We start from the raw sequence: 22,666 nt of genomic DNA on the forward strand, positions 1-22,666 counted from the left end.
ACACACACACACACACACACACACACACACACACACACACACACACACACACACACACACACACACACACACACACACACTCATACACACACACACACAGCACAAGCAGCCACTCCCAGCTGGTTAGCTTGGATACAGTTAGCTTTAGGTGGCTGATAGGATGCCTTGTTTACTCTACAGGGCTTCCTCCTCCTCCTCTTTCTCCTCACTTCTCTGCCTCAGATTGTTGACTGCTTTGGCGATTTGCCCTCCAAACACATCTCCAGTACATTACACCCCGGCTCGCTGTTCTGCCAGTAGTTGCTTACTCAGGCTAACCTTGGCTAGCAGTGATTTACGTCTCCCCTGTGCCAAACCCCAACTTGCTTAAAAACACAGCGCCTCGCTTCCTGTCTAAGAGGAAGCGGGACGGAATGGCAAGAGGCACTCTCCGCTCTGGCCGGCCCCCGTAATCTGGGCCGAGACCTCGCTTGTTGCCCAGCGCCTGTAAAGTAACTGTAAATCACCTGAGAACTGTAAAAACGCATCCGCAGCGTAAACACAAGTCTTCGGCTGGTAATCGCCCGTTTTTCTTCCCCCCCCCCCCCCCCCCCCCCCCCCCCCCCCCCCTGCACGTGTGCCCTCAGGTCGCAGGACGCTGCCAAGGAGCTTCATGCCACAAGAGAACCTGTTTCAGCTAGTTCCTTCCAGTCGGACCCGCAGCTACAACGGAGACAACAGCACTCTGCAGTACAGCGACCTGCGCACGCTGGGCCGCGCCGCTGACAAAGGCTGCACTCGTGGGACAGCCAAGTGTAAGTGAGAGACAGAGAGAGACACTCTAATGGAAAGAGATCCATTATTCCTGGTTCCTCTGTCCATCCCCAAACCCCAGATGTTGAGTTTTAAACCATTATAGATAGTTGACATTGGATTTTGTTTCTAGTAGCAGATAAAAGGAGCCAGTAGATGTAACGTAAAGTAATCTCAGTTTGTCACAGTTCACTAATCACAGTCATCTCTATGTCGCATTGCCCAGAAATTGCCTTTGTCGTCGAAATGAAAACCCAGCTTAACCGCCTGTGGTGGACGTGACGGCCTCCCGTGTTCTGCTCGCCCACGCACGACAAATCCATGTAGCCCGGCCACAAATAAACCCTGTCAAGTCCGGGACAGAGTCTCCCGGTCTGAGCCAGTGCGGATTAAAGTTACTTTGCGCCGAGATGATCCGTCTAGGTTTTGACAACTTTCTGTTCGCTTACGTTGTACAATCTGCCTCAGATGTCTTTTGTTTTGATGTGAGAGCGTCTGCGGTGGGAGTTATTCCAGGGCCATGCATTGGATTTGATGTGTGGTCTCGGGGAAGTTACAGAGCGAGTCGGAGTCTGGGTTCTGCTGTGGTTTCTGATGCATGCTTCAGGGTTTATATTGCTGAAATCAGTATATGACAGCGTGCTCGCTCTGCCTCTGGGGGCTCTGGGACAAAATCAATTACTAGTGGGTTTTCATCATGTGGTGTTATGTTTCTACAGCTCCGAGGGCGCCAGTGAACTGGCGACAGGGAAAGCTCTTGGGGCGCGGGGCGTTCGGGGAGGTCTACCTCTGCTATGACGCAGACACGGGCCGCGAGCTCGCCGCCAAGCAGGTGCCCTTTGATCCCGACTGTCAGGACACGAGCAAGGTGAGGGGATGAGGGACGAGCAAGGGAAACCTCACAACAGTTTGGAATCTTTTCCTAATTTACAGTTCTTTACTTTTCTCTCTTTGCCTGTAGGAAGTGAACGCTCTGGAGTGTGAGATTCAGCTGTTGAAGAATCTCCGCCACGACCGTATCGTTCAGTACTACGGCTGTCTGCGGGACCTGGAACAGAGGAGACTCACCATCTTTGTTGAGTTTATGCCTGGGGTGAGTATCTTGCATATGTCCGTATGTAGGGATTTTCGTACGGCTGCTAAATCTGAGTAGACCTCCAAGTCCCACCAGTCATTCAAGCAACAAATACATTTTCATGTCTGGTCACAAAGTCTGGACCGACATTGTATCGGTTCTCCCTTGGATCCAGACACAAACATGATGAAACCTCCATGGTGGAGGCACTTATTGCTCATATTCATGGTTGGTGTGGGAAGGTTTGGCAGCAGAGATGGTTACACAGAAAGATTTAAAGACCAACGTGAAATCAAGTCCATACTGGCCACATCTGCAGAAAAACAATATTGAAATATCACCAGCTGTCAACAAACATGTCCTCAGCCGTTGATGTCAGCAGAGTGGCTCAGTTTACGGGATTGTTTTCTCTCTAAATGAGCGCCTTAATGAGCTGCTGTCGCCCATCGGACCGCGTCTCCTCGGCCTGGTTTCAATATTTCCGGAGCTGTTTGTGAGTGTGAGTGGTGTTGAGTGTCTTAGTTACACATTGTCTGGAAATTGGAAATTGTTTGTTTTTTGGCTGGAAGTTGGCTGAGAGGACTGACTGGCATGGTGAGCTGGGATCGAGCCACAGCTGCACCACTGTGGCTGACCGATAACGCTTTAATGGCCGTGAGTGGGTGGGTGGGAGTGGAGGCCGCGGGGGGAGAGGAGGGGGGGCTAATGTCTTACCGAGAACCAGAGAACAGTGGAGGTGTCTTGTCGAGAGCTGGAAGTGTGGAGGGAGAAGTGGGATGGGCGGGTTTTGTTTGCTTTATGTGAATCCCAAAGTGCGTCACAGGTGTTACTGAGTCAGGTCTCTGCTGCTGCCATATCCTCACAAGGAACTGAGAACAGGAAATGAAAGGAAATGCAGCACGTTGGAGGTGTTTGGACGCCAAAATCTGACAGATTTGCCTGTTTAGACAGAATAATGGTTTAATATTTAGTTCTTGGCTCAGATGTGGACTGTTAAAGTTGTTCCTTTACAGTTAGAGCAAAACACCACATTTTCCTTATTTTTATTATTATTACTATTTTCCCTATTACGTAATCGGACATTTTAACATTTTTATTTCCATTACACACCTCATTTCAAAGCAGATCAATCTGTCATGAACTATTCAGTGTTCCAGGCTTGCAGAATCTTGGAAAATAATACAGATTCCTTTGTTATTGTGCTTGGTTCATTGGAGCGATTAACTATTTATAGGCTATAATTAGTTTAGAACACCACAATGGAAGTTTCAGTTTGGAAGTGTGGTTTAAAGTCATGGAAATTAACTGGTTAAATCTGTGCGTTGTCTCCCCAGGGCTCAATAAAAGACCAGCTGAAAGCCTACGGGGCCCTGACAGAGAAGGTGACGCGGCGCTACACCAGACAGATCCTCCAAGGAGTCTCCTACCTGCACAGCAACATGATCGTACACAGAGACATCAAAGGTAACACCAGACCTCCAACTCAAACACGGAACCTGTGTACAGCCACTGTGGCCTTAACTGACCAGCGTGTGTGTGTGTGTGTGTGTGTGTGTGGGAGAGACTTGTTGCTGCGTCAGACACAACTTCAGGCCCATTTATTTCACTCCAGTTGACATTTCCTCTTTGAGTCACCCGTCGTCTACAGCAGACTGGAAAAATGTGCTATTTAGAGCTCCAATTGGCTTCGGCGTGTATATTAGGCTTCACGCCGTCGAAATCACCAGGTCTAAAAATGTTCAGCACCGGATGTGAAGGCTTTGGTTTGGCCGCCCGCTGCTTTGGGACTCGTTTTACCGCGGCAAAGAAGCGGGAAATGTACCGTCTGGTGGGGAAAAAAGATAGTAGGTCTCACAGGACACAGGCGGCTCTGTAAGAGTATTTGTGGGTGGGATTTTCCATGTAATGTACCGTGCATGCTTATCCCCTGGTACAAGTCTTCTTCTGTACACCTTAAAAGAACTGTCAGCACATTTAGTATTCCATGACATGAGACCATTCCGTGTGTGAGATTGTAGGTGTGATTTATTCAAAGAGTCGTTCCCTTCCTCGGTGGGTGTGGAGGGCAAGTGGCTGGCGTGGATTAGTCACTGATCAAACAAGTGAACGGCCTCAAGGAAATAGGATAGAATCTGCTGCAAGATGGAAAATTACCAAGAAAGAAGGAGATGAGATGTATGGGGTCTATCTATCCCACGACACGGCCCCCTGGGGAAGAGTGTGTTTACTCTATGTTTCATTTTCTGTCATATGTTAGCCATGGAGGATGTTTCCCTAATGTAAATAGAGTGAAAACTACATGTCAGTGTTGGTAGAGTGCTTTATGTAAGAAGTCCTACAAGCTATACGTTGACATTTTGAAAGTCACTTAAGCGTATGATCTTCTCTCACGTCATAGAGAAAGTTTATACCTTTGCCCTTAGGTTGCTCAGTCATTCAAAGTGCTGGCACAGGCATTTTGCACCCAGATTGTAAGTGCTGACTAGATAAATTGCACCCCTGAAGCGCTGAATTATCCGTTTAAAGATACTAAAAGTCCTCGGGAGGCTCGTAAACAATTCTGAGCCCTGTTTCACTTCTTGCCACCAGGTGCTAACATCCTCAGAGACTCCTCGGGGAACGTCAAGCTGGGAGATTTTGGAGCCAGCAAACGGATCCAGACCATCTGCATGTCTGGTACAGGAATCAAGTCTGTCACTGGCACCCCCTACTGGATGAGCCCGGAAGTGATCAACGGGGAGGGCTACGGCAGGAAAGCTGATGTATGGTAAGAAGGAGATAAAACTAGAATGAGTCCCACCAGGTGGAGGAGTGTTGGAGGAGTGTTGTTGCAGCACAAAATGAACATTAGAGGCATAAATGGGGAAGTAAATGGGGTTTGTGCTGAAAATCCTATAAAGCACTTTAATTTTTATGTTTTCAAGGTTTTAGAAATGCTTAATTTTTGAATAAAGTGTCTGAAACAGCTTGAAATTAAATCTTAATTGCTTCCTATGTACGTACACAATATATGCATAAGCAATACAACTTTTAACAAAATATAACATAAATTCTATTATGTAATTCAATAATATATTTCACACAACTTCTTGTACGAACCCCAAAGCAATAAACTCTTGATAGATGTGTAGTAAAATAGAAAGTAAACACTGTGGCAGTATATCTAAAACAATGATAAAACAAATAAAACAATCCATTCGAACAGCCTGCAATACATTAAAGCATTGTGTGTAGATATGCAACAGTTGAACCACACAGTAAGTCATTTATGAAGCAAATATAATTCATTGATCTCTCCTGGATCTTTGTTTACAGGAGTGTTGCCTGCACTGTTGTGGAAATGCTGACTCAGAAACCCCCCTGGGCCGAATACGAGGCCATGGCAGCCATTTTTAAGATTGCCACGCAGCCCACCAAGCCCACGCTTCCCGAGGGCGTGTCCGACGCGTGCAGGGACTACCTGCGGCAGGTGTTTGTGGAGGAGAAGTGGCGGCCCACAGCAGAAGTTTTGCTCAGCCACCCATTTGTCCAAGGGTGCTTCTGAGGCCACCGGACCCCCGCCCCTCCCCTGCCTGTGAGGCCTCCGCGGCCCTAGCGCCTCCCCCCCCCCCCCCTCCCCCCACCCCCCATCACCAGGCTCCAGGGCTCAGCACCACTCCAAGTTCTGATCCTGTCATCCATCACAAGTGTCTGCCTTGGCAGGACGGAAGCCCCTGCATCTCTCCTCCACTAGCTCAACCCTGATTGTTCATCAGGGAGCCAGGTTGACTGCTTTCAGACCTCCAGAGTTCTTTAAAGCACTGTAGTGTATTTTCACAGGAGGAGACACCCAAGAAAGCACTTTGCAGTCCTTCAAGTGAGACTGAGTGCAGGTTACGTGACCCAAGCTAGAGGGAGTAATGGGTCTCACTTTAACACTCATCTACTGCCACAGAATAGAGTCTAGGATTAGACAGACAAGAAGAATTGTGATTGTCAAGCTGAGATTGCTCACGTCTGATAGAACTGTGAGCTACTCATCAGACCAAGTTAGCGATTAGTGGTAAAGTATTTTTATATGTCAGACAATATCAGGCACCAAGTCCTCTGACATGATGGCTTTTCTATTTCACCTGAAATACAGTATGTACATGTATTTTGTCAACGCCTTACAATAAGATTTGTAAGTAAGAATGTCTTTTTTAAACATCTTGGAGGGTTGTCATCGCCCTACTTTCTTAGCACTCAGCCCCATTTGGAAGGAGTTTATTGTCAAACCATTGCACTTATGATATCATGCATTGGAAACATTTCTGACATGCAGGATAATCAATTGAGGAGATATTTTTCTATTCATTTTTTCCACTAATTTCATAAGAAGAACTGTGTTGTTTGTTCCGATGTAAAGGAAAAAAAAGTACCAAACTGTTTTGAAGTAGTAGTGTGCAATGTTGATAATATCTGTTAAGCAATACCAACACCAAGTTGGACGGAGTCTGTCACATCCATTCCAGTGCCGTGTTTAAGCTTCCCAAGCAGCGAGCCTTGATCCATTCAGAAGTGGCCAAAGAGGAATTCAATGGGTTTGAATAAAAGAAGACGCAGAGATAGAAACTTTCCACAATTGTAGGCGCGGTTTAATGAAAGTGTTCCTCTGGTGTCGGGTGCTTGCGTCACCTCAAAGCCCTGTAGCCTTTTCTATTTTAATGGCAGCTTTGTGCAGACCAAATCAGATGCGTTGACGTCGAAACTTTGTTGCTACGGAAAGCATCGCAAGAGATTAGATGGAAGGAAATGTTGTTTTTTTTTGTTTTTTTCTTGTTGTAGCTTCAATATGACTCCAATCACCCCATTGCCTTTACTTGGCTTTGCTTTCCACACTTATATGAACGGCTCACTTAGTGACCACTCGACAGCACACCTCACTCTCTAAAAAAGGTCAAGGCAAGTTCGAGCTAAAACATAATCTGTCAGCGGCTGGAGGGTCATGTTATAGAGACGGGGGGCCAGATGCTGTATCCGAAGAAGCGGAGAGGAGGAAGGATGAAACTTTTAATGATCCGTGTTGGGAAAAAAGTGGAGATTGGTGACGGACGGAGCTGCGGCGTCGAGCTGTAACGTTGTGGCACTTAAAGGAGGAATGATCAAATGTTTTCGACCCTTGCCAGTGCCTTATCTGATTCTGCTTGCAAACACTTAACGTTCACCGCCAAAGTGGAAAGCGTTTTAATAAGGTGAACAGCTGTTTGGTAGAAAGCACACAGGATTTGCTGAACTTCTTTTATATTGCAAAAAAAAAAAAGTTTATGCTGTAAATACATATTGTTCTGCACTTTTTGTATGAAATTTCTCTACATTATATACAAATCTATTTGATGAAATGTCTATGTTATACAGTAGACTGTACTGTGATTTAGACAGGTGATTGATTGTCTCTTTGAGAGCTGATGGGCAGGATGAGAAGGCTGGCAGGCTTTTGATTGGGACAGAGAGATGGCTTTGTCTTTATGACAGAGCCTTGAAATATTAAATGTATCAAGTTGTTGATCTTTTGTACATTTAACTTAATAAATCAAAGGTCTAAGACTACTTTTTGTGTTTTTCATTGTGTTGTTTTGTGGTCTAAGCACATAACACCCTGGTTTTTGTCGCTGTTTTCTCCAACTTCATCTTTTCATTGAGTCCATGAGTGTGTTTAGCAATAAAATTAATAAAACAAAACAATTTAATACATTAAATACATAGTCTTCACAAAGAGGAGTGTGATGTTTTTCATTTTATACATCTAGCTTCCACGAATAACAGTTAGGAAGAATATCCTTGTGATCGATGTTATCATTGTTATCCTTAGTTACTCTATTGTATTTTTTGCAATGTTTATTTTACACACATTCCTCAATCAGCCTCTCGTGTTTGCTCTGTGTGATCATCCTGCGGGAGTTCAGACGCGTTATAAAACCGGCTGTTTTGTAACTTCCAGTCAGCTGTTACCAAACACGACAGAGCCGCAGAAGGGAAGGAGAGAAGAAAGGAGAAGCGATACACCGGAGTACGGACACGTGTGTTTACGTTTTAGTTACAAATATCTGCTGCATCGACCGAACAGTATGTCTGCCTCACGCACCGTGATCTGTCTACTAAGGAACGATTTGCGTCTCCACGACAATGAGGTAAGAAATCGAATCTACTTGCAAAACATGCAAATTTGATCAGCTAAAGATCGAGGGTGTAAATGGATCAGTAAAGAGTCTACAGACGTCAAACCACTTAAAATGTATCTGCTGTATCTATATCGTTGCTACATCGTATTTGGACAAGTAATTGCGTGTTTCTTGCCACGAGTATCGCGTTTACTTTGTCAACACACCGGTGCAGGGTGGCTTGTTACGCATTTCAGAATAAAATACACACTGCCTGAAATTTAATGTTACAGTACGAGCAATGAGAATGTGATTGTGGAAGAAAACTGTAGTACATAACTGTTCATCGACTACAGGTGAAAATATCATAGAAAACTTACAACTTAATTGATTTTGTAACCTAGGCTACCTCTAATCTATCAGCGGAAGTACAGTGTGGTTGCCATGTTTGTAGTTTTACGGTCTGCTCATTGTCCAGCTTAGAACTAAGCAATCGACCCATGTACATGTGTGTTAGTGTTTAAAGCAAAGTGTCAGAAAGCTGCTTTGCACACCATCATCCTCCTCTTCCTCCTCATTGTGTTTGTGTGCAGGTTTTCCACTGGGCTCAGAAAAATGCCGAACACATCGTCCCACTGTTCTGCTTTGACCCCAGACACTACAAGGGGACTTATCACTACAACATACCAAAGACTGGAGCCTTCCGCCTGAACTTCTTACGGCAGAGTGTCGGGGACCTCAGGGACACACTGCTCAGCAAGGGCAGGTAACTTAACACACTCTCTCATCTCACTGACCCAGCTGATCAATGAGATCTTTAATTTCCTGCCTTAGTTTCATTGAAATATGTCTTAAAGCTTAAGATTTCCTGCTGGGACACAATTAAATAAACCATAAAGTGTCAGTTTGCAGTGCAGAGAAACAGTACAAAGTGTGCGATACTGTGTGTTACAAGCTGAATGTAATCGGGGCACATCTCTTGTCTTCTGCTCTTGAAGAAGGATTTAATTGATGGAGTTCCTATAATAACACACACAGGATCAGGACACACCTGGACCTTACACGGGTCGTGTATGCAGTGACTTCACTCCTGTCCCTGCAGTCTAGTCTGGTCACTGTGGGGGGGAAACAGCTGGACTCTCTAACCCTCTACCCAGGATGCAGCTTGCCTGGCGTGGTGTAAACGTCTACTTTCTCTCTCTCCCTCTCTCTCTGTCTGTCTGTGTGTGTGTGTGTGTGTGTGTGTGTGTGTGCATAGCACCCTTGTGGTGAGACAGGGTAAGCCTGAGGATGTGGTCGCGGGCCTCATCAAGCAATTGGGCACTGTCAGCGCTGTGGTGTTCCATGAAGAGGTACTTTAAAATAACCCGTTTCTTTATTGGTTGTCATGTTTCTGTGTACTTTTGTGATTCATGTCCTTCACATGCTCTCATCTCCAGGTCACTGCGGAGGAGCTGCATGTGGAGAAAGGGGTGAAGGATATTTGTGCACAGATGAAAGTCAAAGTTCACACCTGCTGGGGATCTACGCTGTACCACAGAGACGATCTTCCATTTCACCACATATCCAGGTGAGAGAGAGAAAGAGGATCAGTCATGTTAGAGATATTAACAAAAAACTACTACTAACTTTACTTTCCTCTTGGGACTGCTAGGCTGCCTGATGTGTACACTCAGTTCAGGAAGTTAGTGGAGAGCAAGAGCAGGGTCAGGCCTGTGTTCCCCACCCCCGAGCAGCTGAAGCCCGTCCCCTCAGGGCTGGAGGAAGGAGCCATTCCCACTGCAGAGGACCTGCAACAGACAGGTGAACATGTCAGCCGCTCACTTTGTGCTAAGTGTGCAGTAAAGGCTTGATACTTGTCAACGTGCCACTCATGACTATAAAGAATATGTACAAATGGCTCTGATACTGACATGTTTGCTTTTGTCTTTTTAATAGAGCCTGTGACTGATCCTCGCTCAGCCTTCCCCTGCAGCGGCGGAGAGAGTCAGGCTCTACACAGAATCAAACATTATTTCTGGGACACTGTGAGTACAGATTCTCTTAAGCACCAGAAACCTCACATGGCAAGACCACATCACCTTTGTAAACAAGATAAAGACACAGTGTTCATAATTTGGTCTCTTTCAGAATGCAGTTGCTACATATAAGGAGACTCGTAATGGCTTGATTGGTGCCGACTATTCCACTAAACTTTCCCCTTGGTGAGTCCTGCAGCATGATTTCTTTCTTCTGCTCTGAGTCTGAATGTTTTTTGTAAGTTATTGCGTTGAATATGTCCCTAATGATGCGTCTCCGTTCTGCAGGTTGGCGATGGGCAGCATCTCACCGAGGTATATTTATCATCAGATCAAGCAGTATGAAACGCAGCGGACAGCCAATCAGAGCACATACTGGTGAGCCACTGAACAAGTACGCTATACATACTATATGTACGGATATAGGTTGAATAAAACTATAGTGTCTAACATCATTATTTAGTTACTATAAATCATTCTTCTCTTCTTTCTTTCAGGGTGATTTTTGAGCTTTTGTGGAGGGATTACTTCAAGTTTGTCTGTCTCAAGTATGGAAACCAGGTGTTCGATATCAAAGGTAGCTTTTAATTTAATTTTAATGTCTTTATTACGGTGAATAAATGTGAAACTCATGTTTTGGTGATTTTCCCCCATTAGGACTTCAAGACAAATCAATTCCTTGGAAAGTGGACAAAAAGCTTTTCAATGCATGGAAAGGTGTGTATCACAATGTTCTTACTGTGAAATTAATTAATGTGTGTATGTGGAAGTCTTCTGATGTCTCATTTGTAATCATAGAGGGGCAGACTGGAGTTCCTTTTGTGGACGCCAACATGAGAGAGTTGGCCGCAACAGGCTTCATGTCCAATAGGGGGCGGCAAAATGTTGCTAGTTTCCTCACTAAAGACCTGTGCCTGGACTGGAGGATGGGAGCGGAGTGGTTTGAATCCCTTCTGGTAAGTCATCCAAGTCATCTAAGTCATCTAAGTCAGAGTTTGGGTGCAGTTTGAGAGATCTGAAAAGTAAAATAGTAACAGAAATTGACTTTTCCTCCAAAGATTGACCACGATGTTACCAGCAACTATGGCAACTGGCTATACAGCGCGGGTATAGGAAACGACCCCAGAGAGGACAGGAAGTTCAACATGATCAAACAAGGGCTGGACTATGACAGTGATGTATGTTTGACGGGCACAAGTTGTCAGCTTCCATTTTCTTTTAGTGATTTCTTTGGTATAAGATGTCTGAGTCGCTCTCTGACCTGTGCCTCTGCTCCAGGGCGACTATGTAAGACGGTGGGTCCCGGAGCTTCAGGGAATCAAGGGAGGTGACGTGCACGCGCCCTGGACCCTCAGCAGCGCGTCTCTGTCGCATGCTCACGTCTCTTTGGGTGAGAGCTACCCCGCCCCCATTGTCACAGCGCCTGAGTGGAGCAGACACTTGAACAAGAAACCGGTGGGTGTAAAACAGAAAAGGGAAGTAGGCAGACGTTCTGTTAAGCCCACATGACAGTCACATTCTAACTGCTTTATGTTGATTTCAGAGGGCCGCAGGACCCCCAGGGAGAGGAAGGAGAGGCCCGTCTCACACTCCCAAACAGCACGGAGACAGAGGCATTGACTTCTACTTCTCCAGAAGCAAAAACCTGTGATTTACTTGGAGACACAGAGGGCGAAAGCTCCAGTGACATTAAATAGGAACTGTTGCTTTTAAAACCACTGTTATCTCTTTTAGAGGGAAGTTGTCTGATGCTGTTTTGAGTAAATGCATGTTCATTCTTACACCGGAATACTTGAAATGGACTGTGGTAAAACTGTTGGCTCTGCAGGAAACACTGCCTTATTACCACACTGTGCTTTTGTTTTGATTTTTGGATCAGTCACAGGGATCCTTCAGTAATATACACATGGGTCCTGTTTAAACTGCTGCTCATTGCTTGTTTTATTTTTTATTTGCAGTGCTTTTATGACTATTTAAATACGGCTTCTGCCAATTTGTGGGAATAAAAAATGCAAAATGGTTGATGTGGTGTATCAGTGTGGTGACATTAGATACATACATTAAACTCCAACTTTGCAGCATTTGCCTGAAGGTTGATCCATGTTTGTTCTCAGTGCATTTATGGGAATGATGCTCAGAAAAGAAAAGGGAACAGAAACAAACCCATCCTACATTTTTGTGGCAACAAGATTTTTTTTTTGTAGTCCCTAAGGCGCTAAACGGGTTGATAAAGCTACTTAATTAGCCATTAAACGCTTTAAATTGTGTTTTGCACATGGAACTTCAGCGCTTAATTTCACTTCAGTATGGAAATTGCACAACACTATTGTCCCATACACAATGACCTCGTGGATTAAAAGTCCTGGGGATTTTAATCTAACACTGACCGTGTGTGGAGTTTCCATGTCCTGCCTGGGTTTTCTCAAGTTACTGCCCCTGCCATCGCAAGGCACTAGGCTGTTCAATAAAAGGTATAACTGTTATTCCCCCCAAATTAACGATTGATACTTCAAAGGCCAGCAGCTGAACGACTTTTAGTGAAGTATTTTATTTCCTAATCTGTAACTTCCGTTTATATAGCAGCAGGTTTTGAATAAATATCTTTTGTTACTCAAGTATGGCTTCAGGTACCCAATTCACCACAGCTTTGACTTCTGTAGATACATTCAAAACGTAAAAACTGAAGAATAGAATCATAGTTTAATGCAATCGGTAAAGTGTATTACTTTTGATTGTTTTTAGATAGTTAAGGCAGCATAATGTGTGAGTAATGTTGGAAAACATGACAAGTTTACAGAGTGAGATCATATTCAAGTGAGGTTTTGTCCATAAAGATTCTTATCTCCTCCCACGTGTGACGCAGTGGCTTTCTTTCTAACGTCACTTCCTCATTCCGGCCAAGAAGTCGCGGCGATTGCGATGTTTGTTCCGCTGACATCCAGCAGAAAGAAAACAACTCCCTCGTCGTGTCCATAGGGGGCTGCTTGTCACTATTCTTCCCGTCATGGCTGGTTGTCCAAATCCCGAGGTGGAGCTGAGCGAGATCCCGCTGACGGCACTGAACATGAAGGTGAGGAAGGAGCTGGGACTCTACCTGAACCCAAAGAACATGGTCGCGGCGGACTGGATGACTGTGGCGGAGGTGATGGGATTCACTTATTTGGAAATCAAAAATTACGAAATGTGCGAAAATGCCACGAGAAAGATCCTGGAGGACTGGCAGGCTCGATGTCCAGAGGCCACGGTGGGGAAGTTGTTGTCCATCCTGGAGGAGGTGGACAGAAGAGACATCGTGGAGGATCTGCGTCCCTTCATTGGTGCGTTCACGGCAGGTTCATGATCCGAGCAAATGATTCGCTTGGCTGAACTTTGTATTGACAAATACACATTTCTTTATTATATGGGATGTGGACTGTAAACATACAAAATGTTTGTTTCCTCTGTTGATTGGGCTGAAACTAATAAGTATTCTTGTTACACTTGCTTTTTGGTTTATAAATTAAATTATTAATAATTAATTAAAAGGTGACATCACAAGTTCCTATGAATCAGATTGTTTATTTTGTCTATTGACCCCATATGATCGAGATAATCTAATAACATCAATTTACAGCGAATACCAAACAGAAGCAACAAGTTGCATTAAACCTGTAATTGCATATGTGAATTGATTATCGATTATATAAAGTTATCAAGCTGCATAATGTATCAGCACATATATATTTAAAAATATATATATACTCAAAACATCCCCCAAACCTCATATGCTGTATGTCTGGTTGGACATTTCCATTGAATGTTTTTTATTTCTTCTTTAGATAAAGATGTCAAAAAGTATCGTGACAGTCTGAAGAAGCAGGCTGAGCCTCCAGTGCAGGTAGCAGAGATCGACAGCTGCTTGTCTCGCACTTTAGAGCAGTCGAACCTCACTACAAAGGACCTTGAAGGTCAGTACAGTCCACTCTGCTACACCGCTACATTTTTCAGCTCATACTTGTCAATTATGACATCTTTACATGATGTGTATGACACTGTTACCACTAATATGTCAGAGCCCAGAAACTCTGTCATAAACATTATGACTGCTTTTTGTTCCAGCAGCATTGGGATGCGCCATCACTTTGTGTTGTTCAGCGCTGCACAGGAAAAGCTGCAGTTGATCTCTTAATCACTGATCTGAAACCATCTGAAGCTGAAGCCATCACATGTCTGCAGTATCCGGCATCCTCTTGTGGTTTACTTAACCTGCGTTTCTGTCGTTTCTGTGTTAAATAGGCACCCCGGAGATGTTTGACGCTTTCATCAGCTACTGCCAGAGTGACATAGAGTTTGTCCATGAGATGATCCAGAAGTTGGAACAGACGGATCACAACCTGAAACTCTGTGTGTTTGACAGAGACGTCCTCCCCGGATCCTGTGTGTGTTCGATCACCAGTGAACTCATTGAGAAGAGGTGGGAAACACGGGCAGATGAACTAAGCTCTGCACTATCTGTCTCTAAATGAGGCCAAAGGGTTCAAAAACTCAGAGGAACCCCAGTACAAACATTCATATTTTTAATGCAATAGCTTTCCTGCAACTCTCCAAGCTGTCATAGCAATACAATAACCTGAAGATCTCACCAGTAGTTGTTTAGGTTTAAATTTACACCTAGAAAGTAAAGAAAAAGCAGGAACTAAATCTGTTTTCTGTTAGATGAGCCACACATTTCCCCATTTTCAAACTCTATAGTAATATGTGTTCTTCTATGCAGGTGCAAGAGGATGGTGGCGGTGATCTCTGATGAATATCTCGACAGTGATGCCTGTGACTTTCAGACCAAATTCGCCCTCAGCCTCTGTCCGGGTAATGTAGACAAATCTTTTTATCTATTTTGATTGCATTTTCTCTCCAGAAGGCTTCCCACTAACCTCTCCTCCGGTTACCATTACAGGAGCTCAAAGGAAGCGGCTCATCCCGGTGAAGTACAAGGCGATGACGAGGGAATTCCCCAGCATCTTACGCTTCCTCACCCCGTGCGACTACACCCGACCCTTGACTTCATCCTGGTTCTGGATTCGGCTGGCCAAAGTTCTCAAATTGCCGTAATCTAGGACCAACCAGTTGTTATTGCTTGTACACATCTTTTTATATCAAAATGATTGAAAGCTAACCGGTGAAAGGAAAGGAGTCCAAATAATAGCGAGCTCTCTCTGCACACAACGTATTTGATATTTCTGTGGGTTAAATCTGTGCAGAGAATCTGCTACGTATTAAGTGCAGCATGTGAATTGCCTTATGAGATATCTGATTCTTTAGCCACTTCCTGTTACTGTTTGTGCCAGATTCTGTAGGAGATTGAAGCTGGGAGGATGAGTTATGGTGATTGTTTACTGCCCTCCTCTGGTTCACTTTACTGACTTCTCACACATGCCTTTCTCTTTGAAATCTCAACTCCATTTGTATATTTTGATTTTATATATTTTGATACTGTATTTTAAGAGATATTTGTAACTGGGAATGAAAATATAATGGGATTTGTTTCGGTCTTGAATTGTAATAAACGACCTGAATGTAATTCTCACCATACTTTATATCGTCTTGTTTTAATTAATGTATGTTCTCGGTTTTTCCACTGTGTGTCATGATTGCGCAAGGGCCTGCATACGTAGAGTACTTACTCGCTGGCGGCGCTCTGTTGAAAGCGGAATTAGGAGGATTTCCGTTTCGCAATTGATGTTGGATCATCCATTCATAACGCACGTAACACGACTTATCAAATCAGCGTCACGCCTCCCGAAACTGTCAAACACGCTATACCTCTGCTGCCCTGGGTTTTGTCTTGCAAATAGAGTTCCAAGGCTGTGTAATCACAACGATAACCTTAAAATCAGCCGAGCAAATATCCTCAATTGCTGGTTATATTATGTATTATTATTTATTGGATATTGTTTGTTATAATAATAAAAAGCAAAAGTCTTTGGTTTAAGGCATTGAATTGTGTGAGCGCCAGTCAATCTCGCCAAAAGAGGCGGGAGGTCTGCGCAGGCTGAGCGGATGTGCTTCCTCCCGACAGACTTTACACTGGGCATAATAACATACATAAAGAGTTGCGCGCCATTAAAGGTGTGGCGGAAATCAATGGTTGGTGTTGTATTAAAGTTTTAGCAATGTCTTTGTTTGGGATTGTGTAGCTGAAAATAGAATATATTTTGGTATAACTTGTTAAAGCTGTATCCTGTCTGGGTGTACGTTCTGTTCGTTTGACGTATCCAGTCTGCTAGTGCGAACAATTTCCCCTTTTCGTGGCCGCAGAGACTCAACACTAGTACGAGTTTGACGTTCCACATCCAACATGGCTGCCGGAGAGGTCCAGTGAACTGAGGAGGAATGCGGTAGGCGGGGCTGCTAGGCTAGTGTCAAACTTTGGGAATGACAGGAGTGCTGCAGGATTCGTAAAGAAGGGGAAGTGTCGCCCTTGTTGGTCCTGCTGGGATTATTTGACTCATTTTACGCCCCGTTTTTGGATTCAACACCCTTCTTCCATAGTACGGCTCACACAAATTCCTCAGTCATGTCGGAGGACCTGAGCTCCCAAACCTGGTCCATCAACAAAGATGATTACGAGCTCCACGAGGTGATTGGTAAGTGATCCATTGCTCGTTAGCTCTCATTTATTTGTTAACACACCGCAGTTATCTTAATAACACAGCTAACTTGACTTGTTATGTATGTATGAAGTATTATTTGAGTAGTAGAATGCATCTTCTCTCTCTTTCGCTCGGCAAGTTCTTCGCGTTAGGAACAGGGTAATCCTAGCCGGGCGGTGTTTTGACTTGGAGTTAGAGAAATGGTCCCGGCGAAAGCGACGACTCCGTCCAATCGGACAATGCTGGAGTAGTAAACGAACGACATGACGTTTAGAGCTAGGCAGGCTCGGGCTATTTGCTGGATAGCGGAATTTCATTGAACAGTGGTAATTGGCTTCAACAGCTAGCTTGATACTTTCTGAAATGTACTCAGACTAAATGAAGTCACTGCAGAATCATACCGTATTTATGTTAACCAGTGTTGGTAGGTTAAGTAGGATGCAGTCTAGTCTCTTAAACAGTACTAGCGTTACAAATGGCAAATTCACAAAGTTGCTTTATGTTTGAGGGAAACACATAGGTGGATAATGTCAGCTTTAAAACCTTACAGGGCATCAGACAGGAACCGTGTTAAGATTGACACTTTATCTCTTAATTGTAAATGAGATGCATCCATATGCCTCAGCTCCAGACTCATGAAATGTTAATTGTTGATTTGAAAAAGGGCAGAGTGGAACAGTTTACTGCAGGGGTTATGTGATCAGTGGTTGGAGAGGTTTAATCACATTATTCACAGTTCACTGCAAAAGTCAACATGTATATGGGTAACACCAACAGATACTTGGGCTACTTGGGGATTGAATTTACCAGCATGTTTTCTACACACACATAATTCAGGTTGCATCAATTATCAACAAGTTCTGCATCTATCCTTCCACCTTTCGTGTGCCGGATCAGGCCTTACTGAGACCTGAAGATGCACAGAGTCGCTGCACTGAGGAGGGAAAGCTTTTAGTTTGGGAAGTTCAGATATATCCCGCCTTGCAAATAGCTGACCCTACTGTCAGGAGGGTTGTGTTATGTATAAGCTAAGTGTTGCTCTCTCAAATAACCATGTATGAGGCCTGGGTTTTACTTTACCCCAATTGGTAGGTGCTTTTCTCTGCGGGGGGATCTGTGTGTTTACATATGGCTCATTCTGAAAGCCACAAAGTCGCCTTTTTGTGTATTTTGTTTGGACTTCTATAGCAATTTACCTGTTCAGTGCATTTCACCTCAGTTTCTTGGAAAGCCTGGAGCCACGCCACAAGTTAGGTTTCGCTCTTCAACAAGCGCTGAATGAAGATGAAGCTCCTCTTGTGAAGAAACCAGTTGTGTGGCATTTTCCTCTGCAGTGTATCAAACAATTTGTCAGCATAGGGTTGAAACTGGGAAAGTTATTCCAAGGTTGGGCTGCAGCATGCTTTAGTTGTGGTTAGGTGTGGGGATTTTAACGATCGGCTTTTTGTCCCGTAAATGAATTCTGCAAGTTTTCCGCCTGAGATGCCTTTTTAGAGATTTCCTAAAGCTGATTACCAAACATGTGTGTTAATACCAAAGGAGGCAGTCTTTGCTGTAAGACATCTAAATTGGCAGAACTTTCTGTGTTGCCAGGCTACCTGTGAACAGAAGTTAAACAAGGAACTCCAGCTGCTGTCTCTGTATTGGCATCTGTTTCTATGCATATGAAAACCTGCCAATAGTGGTGCAGAACTCTCTCTCTCCCTCTCTTTCACTCTTTCTGATCTCAGATTAGCTTTGCTTGATTACCAGAAACAGAACTTTGGAGAAGTTGAACTTACGGTCTGGGTTGCTTTAGTTGTTTCCTCTTTCATCTTGCTACTTGATCAGACACTGGCCAAAATCTGTTTCTAATCCATTTTAACTAACTGAAATACTAGAGAAATAAACGTTTAAAACCTAAATGAAAACACTAAACAGCAGCGCCTGTTCTTTGATCACACTGAATTGACGTCACTCCTCTGACAACGTTTTGCTCAGGTTACCGTGATGACATTTGCCCAAAGGTCTTCTCCCAATCCATTGCCGGGTCTCAAAACATAGTAAGGAATGTAGAGTCTCTGAGGGAAGTCATGCAAAAGAAGCCTCAAGATGGAGGATTTCCTAGCTTGCCTTACTAGAGGAAATGGCTTGAGCTTTAAAGTCTCAAGTATGGATTCATTTTTGGATGGTATATGCTCATGGTTGCACAGTCCCGTAGGCTGTGGTGGAGTTGTATAGTGTGTATTTGGGGTGGGTAAATGGCAGTATTGAGTTCAGCAAATTCCTAAATAACTATTTTAAATGAGAATTTTGATGGTTTGTGTACCACGTCACATTTGTTCTCCCAACGTTACCTCTAGTGACACCGCTGTTTACCTGCTTGTGGCACCACGCAATGCAAAGGGCGGTTTGTCTAAGATCAGCTTGGTTGTGATTGCAAGAAACCCTGTAAAAGCCAACAGGTGGCTGTAGTCGGTAAGACCAGGACCAGGATCAAGCCAGGGTCCCAGAACCAGAACCAACCCTGCTCCCCAAATTCACTGTCGCTCTTGGGGAGATCCTGTGAGAGTCGTTTCATTTTAGACTGATGCTGCCTCCAGCTTCCCGGCTCAGCTGGACAGTGTTCTGAGGATGGACGTGAATTCCCAGCATGCACTGCAGAGCTATTGTTTTGGTAACTTCCCCAGAGAAATAGGATTTGTTATTACATGGTTCACACCCACTCTTTTCACCTCGCTGAGCATTAGATCACACTGGACAGGGCCATGGCGGAACAAGTACAGCTCTCACTCTTAATCTGGACCAGGCTGTGGATCAGTCCTGTTGGCAAGACTGGGCTGGAAACTTTCTACACCCAATGTTTATAACTGTTTTCTCCCTGTTGCTTGTTTTATCCTTCATGAATTTAGAAATGTTCAGTCTGATCAAATTCTAAAGGACATCATACCATAAAACCATGTAACTGTTATATCCAAGCATGTCAATTTATAAGCCACATTAATTTGGACTTCATCAAAATACTACACCCTGGGATTTTGTGGGCTAGGGCTCGTCGATCTTTTACCTTTCCTTCATGTGGAATGTCAGCAAGGTATGTATACGACATACAAGAACACAGCTGACGCCCGTCAGGTTGCAAACCAGTTTAAGGCTGGAGAGGCAACACACAGAGCTACAGTCACAGCTCTTGGGGGGTCCTGGAGGGGCAGTGACATGGCACCCACAGTGTGACCTGCTCTTTTACGCAGCTAGTGAAGAATTTAATTTTGAACATTTCCTCCTTCAAGTACCTTTCAACTTGTAATATTGAATATATTTTCAGGCCTCCACATCTGATGAGTCACAACCTGTACTTGCTGTTAAATGAAACCCGGTGTGAACTCTGAGATTCTGAACCACTGCATTTAATTTAATTAACCTCAACAGTTTTGTCCTTGCTGTGGGTCAACCCATTATTCAGTTTTTGATTCATTCAAACATTGACTTCAGAGAAATGCACCAGAATGTGACAATGCAAACATTCCATGGTGAGGTGTCGTCTCCCCAAAGAGCAAACATGGTTACCTGTAGCGTAACGGCAAGCTGTCACTAGACTGCAGAGGCAATAACACTTAAATCCACCGTGAGGAAGAAGCTCTAGACTGTCCTGTCCCATTCACACATTAGCGCTCCTACAGCTCAAATGCTTGAACAGCGACTGAAGGCTTCCTGTGCTGAGCGCGACCTGTTTAGAGGAAACATGAGCTTGTGTGCTTACAGAAAACATTGTCTCATTATGAAATGATCATGATTGTTTTGTCAATGCTTCTCTCACAATTGTGATCACGTCATTTAACACTCGGGAGGAGACCTGCTGATGCAGATGGAACCGTTTATGGCATATTACAATAATCTGGCACACGAGGAAAAGGTTTAAAAGTAAATATAAATTAGATAAAGCCTTGATATTTGTGACCCTTAGCAGGAATCACACTGGCCCGTGCCTAATCACTGGCTTAATTCTGGGTGTATCATATGCCGTACAGAATATGTATCATCTGAGAAAGATTATTTTTGTGGGTTGTTGTTGAATTGAAATGGTGTTGTCACCATTGCTGTTGCCATAGAGATCCTTATCTAGACTAAAAGAAGTAAATGAATAGAACAAGCCGACGAGCTGTCGAGCTATCCCTTTGCTATGTCAGGGGCCCATTTTCAGCTGGAAGCTCAACCATCATTTAATTTTGCCTAATGTGGTAACTCAATATGTTGATTTGATTTAACTTGCACTTACAAAATAAGTTAAAGTGTTTTTGTGTTCCAGTTGAGATGGAGAATATCAACAGATGTTTACCTAAATTGAAGTGTTCACATATTTCCATAGTTTAAGTTTAAATACAAATAAGAACAGTAATCTTTCATAACCTCCTCACAAACCCCTCTCACCATATCCAATACACACTGCAGAGAGCCTTGTCCATGCCCTGCTTACTCCTTTTGACTTTGATAGGGAAAAGATGCTGTAATCACCATAGTTATGTGATTGACCTGATGATAGGGCACCAACACATCTCGGTGTAGGAGTATAAACTGTGGCCCTGCCAGCTTGATATTTATCCTGTATGTACCCTGTGTGTTGTCACACTGGTGAGGAGATTAGATAGTGTGTGGAGTTTCTACAAAGCCCTGGCACCGTTGCAGTTCTTGACTTTGTGTTCGTCCTCCCATTCTGATTCAAACCGGCGATGATGACGTCGGTGACTGTAGGAGTCGGCAGAGATGTGAGGATTTGTGGATTATCTCATTTGCTCACTTGTCATCCAGAAGCAATCACAAGATGCTGGTTTATAAGATCAGAAGTTGTTTGTTGCTTACTTTGCTTGAAAAATAGGGTTAAGGTTGAAGAACTGGTCTGCATTTAACTTGTGTACAATGTAGGGGGATGACTTGATCTCCCACCATTTAGAACCCCAATGGCCTAAAAAGTATGGAATAAACAGTAACATTTCTTCAACCTAACTAAAAAAGGTTTCACTCACTCTAGTTGAATGTCATGTTGATGTAATTGAGTTTTTGTGAAACGATAGCAAACACCAGCTTACCAAAAATAGAAAACTACTGAGCACTAGTTCGAAGAAGTACCCGTTCCTTACCTAGTAGAGACACTGATACTGCAAAAACAATCTTGGGCAAAGGTTGCGAGTAAATAACAAACGGCATCGGGTCCAAATTAACTCCAGGTTCCGACTGGCTATTAGTGTGCCTTTCACAGCTTAAATGGCTCGGGGAGGCTTGTTATGAATGTTGAATATGCCCTTTGACCTTGCCTACTACACAGCCCATCTCCCCCTTTTCCATTCACGCACACACACTGTTGCACACATGCTCTCCAGCTTGTCCAGCCACCCCTGACGACTGCCTGTTTGTTTGTGGGTAGGAATTTTCACTCCTCTGTGTACAGAGCAGTTGGCCCCCAGTGGTCCAGCAAATGCAGTTCTGCATCACTGGCCCCCCTCCAGAGGTTTGCTTGGTATTGGTGAGGGTGGTACCGTTAGGGGGGTGGAGTATGTATTTACGGCACTGTTCAGATCTCTAGGGTTTGCGGAACGGAGGCTCAGACATCACCAAAGGTTAAGAGTCAGTCGTCAGCACCCAGTACAGCTGCGTAAAGTCGTATTTCACATGGGTTCACTGTGACCCTGACTCTATGGAAGTTACAGGAAATGACAAGGAAATTTGAATATAGCAAAAGGAAATGTAGGATTATCAGGAAGTGCAGAGGTTCATCATTAATCTCAGGCTTTGCTGTAGTAACTTGGTTGATTATGTATTAGTCTGTGCGTCTCTGAAGCCTGAAGACATAATCATTGTGAATAAAAGCAGCTGGATCAAAAGCGGTCACATCTTTAGGGACCGCACTGGATTTTAATTAAAAACCCTGGAACAGTTTTTTTTTTTTTTTTTTTAAACATAGACCCCCTTTTTTAACCACGCTCACCAGGCGCTTAATAAAAACGCCACACAATGAGCACTTTGTGAATATTTGGGCATGGCTTAAAGATGAGGGCATGC

The 22,666-nt window shown here is 44.0% G+C and overlaps 4 protein-coding genes across 8 annotated transcripts in view; all 4 read left to right on the forward strand.

The window, feature by feature from the left end:
• The window catches only part of map3k22 (mitogen-activated protein kinase kinase kinase 22), a 32,019-nt gene extending 24,584 nt beyond the window's left edge, over positions 1 to 7,435 (forward strand). For both annotated transcript variants that reach the window (XM_076138051.1, XM_076138052.1), the window contains exons 13-18: positions 627 to 794; positions 1,512 to 1,660; positions 1,754 to 1,885; positions 3,202 to 3,331; positions 4,457 to 4,634; positions 5,183 to 7,435. In XM_076138051.1, coding sequence (XP_075994166.1) covers positions 627 to 794; positions 1,512 to 1,660; positions 1,754 to 1,885; positions 3,202 to 3,331; positions 4,457 to 4,634; positions 5,183 to 5,411 — 986 coding nt within the window. In that variant the 3' untranslated portion in view covers positions 5,412 to 7,435. The remainder of the gene's footprint in view (positions 1 to 626; positions 795 to 1,511; positions 1,661 to 1,753; positions 1,886 to 3,201; positions 3,332 to 4,456; positions 4,635 to 5,182) is intronic.
• Positions 7,436 to 7,821: 386 nt separating this feature from the next.
• cry-dash (cryptochrome DASH) lies at positions 7,822 to 12,384 on the forward strand. The gene is made up of 14 exons (XM_076138098.1): positions 7,822 to 8,016; positions 8,580 to 8,752; positions 9,245 to 9,338; positions 9,426 to 9,556; positions 9,641 to 9,789; positions 9,925 to 10,013; positions 10,117 to 10,190; positions 10,293 to 10,382; positions 10,502 to 10,581; positions 10,662 to 10,721; positions 10,803 to 10,960; positions 11,063 to 11,182; positions 11,283 to 11,459; positions 11,548 to 12,384. The coding sequence occupies exons 1-14, from the start codon at positions 7,954 to 7,956 to the stop codon at positions 11,653 to 11,655; spliced, it is 1,566 nt and encodes a 521-aa protein (XP_075994213.1). The 5' UTR covers positions 7,822 to 7,953; the 3' UTR covers positions 11,656 to 12,384.
• A 495-nt stretch (positions 12,385 to 12,879) lies between these two features.
• Positions 12,880 to 15,567, forward strand: myd88 (MYD88 innate immune signal transduction adaptor). The gene is made up of 5 exons (XM_076138134.1): positions 12,880 to 13,321; positions 13,823 to 13,951; positions 14,280 to 14,457; positions 14,758 to 14,849; positions 14,938 to 15,567. The coding sequence occupies exons 1-5, from the start codon at positions 13,009 to 13,011 to the stop codon at positions 15,090 to 15,092; spliced, it is 867 nt and encodes a 288-aa protein (XP_075994249.1). The 5' UTR covers positions 12,880 to 13,008; the 3' UTR covers positions 15,093 to 15,567.
• A 541-nt stretch (positions 15,568 to 16,108) lies between these two features.
• Positions 16,109 to 22,666, forward strand: part of oxsr1b (oxidative stress responsive kinase 1b) — a 31,588-nt gene continuing 25,030 nt past the window's right edge. For 2 of the 4 annotated variants that reach the window (XM_076138063.1, XM_076138064.1), the window contains exon 1: positions 16,109 to 16,627. In XM_076138063.1, coding sequence (XP_075994178.1) covers positions 16,558 to 16,627 — 70 coding nt within the window. In that variant the 5' untranslated portion in view covers positions 16,109 to 16,557. The remainder of the gene's footprint in view (positions 16,628 to 22,666) is intronic. The other 2 variants (XM_076138066.1, XM_076138065.1) reach the window with 2 other exon arrangements.

This window comes from Genypterus blacodes, unplaced genomic scaffold, assembly GCF_046128005.1.
Source record: "Genypterus blacodes isolate CSIRO-AG114 ecotype Tasmania unplaced genomic scaffold, CSIRO-AGI_Gbla_v1 ptg000348l_1, whole genome shotgun sequence".
Lineage (NCBI taxonomy): Eukaryota > Metazoa > Chordata > Actinopteri > Ophidiiformes > Ophidiidae > Genypterus > Genypterus blacodes.

Bases quoted from the DNA above. Each gene is read 5' to 3' on its own strand.
- cry-dash (XM_076138098.1), top strand. From the start codon at position 7,954: ATGTCTGCCTCACGCACCGTGATCTGTCTACTAAGGAACGATTTGCGT. The intron at 8,753-9,244 runs GTAACTTAACAC...GTGTGTGCATAG, and splicing joins ACACTGCTCAGCAAGGGCAG to CACCCTTGTGGTGAGACAGG. The intron at 10,383-10,501 runs GTGAGCCACTGA...TCTTTCTTTCAG, and splicing joins GCCAATCAGAGCACATACTG to GGTGATTTTTGAGCTTTTGT.
- myd88 (XM_076138134.1), top strand. From the start codon at position 13,009: ATGGCTGGTTGTCCAAATCCCGAGGTGGAGCTGAGCGAGATCCCGCTG. The intron at 13,952-14,279 runs GTCAGTACAGTC...TGTGTTAAATAG, and splicing joins CACTACAAAGGACCTTGAAG to GCACCCCGGAGATGTTTGAC. The intron at 14,458-14,757 runs GTGGGAAACACG...TCTTCTATGCAG, and splicing joins AGTGAACTCATTGAGAAGAG to GTGCAAGAGGATGGTGGCGG.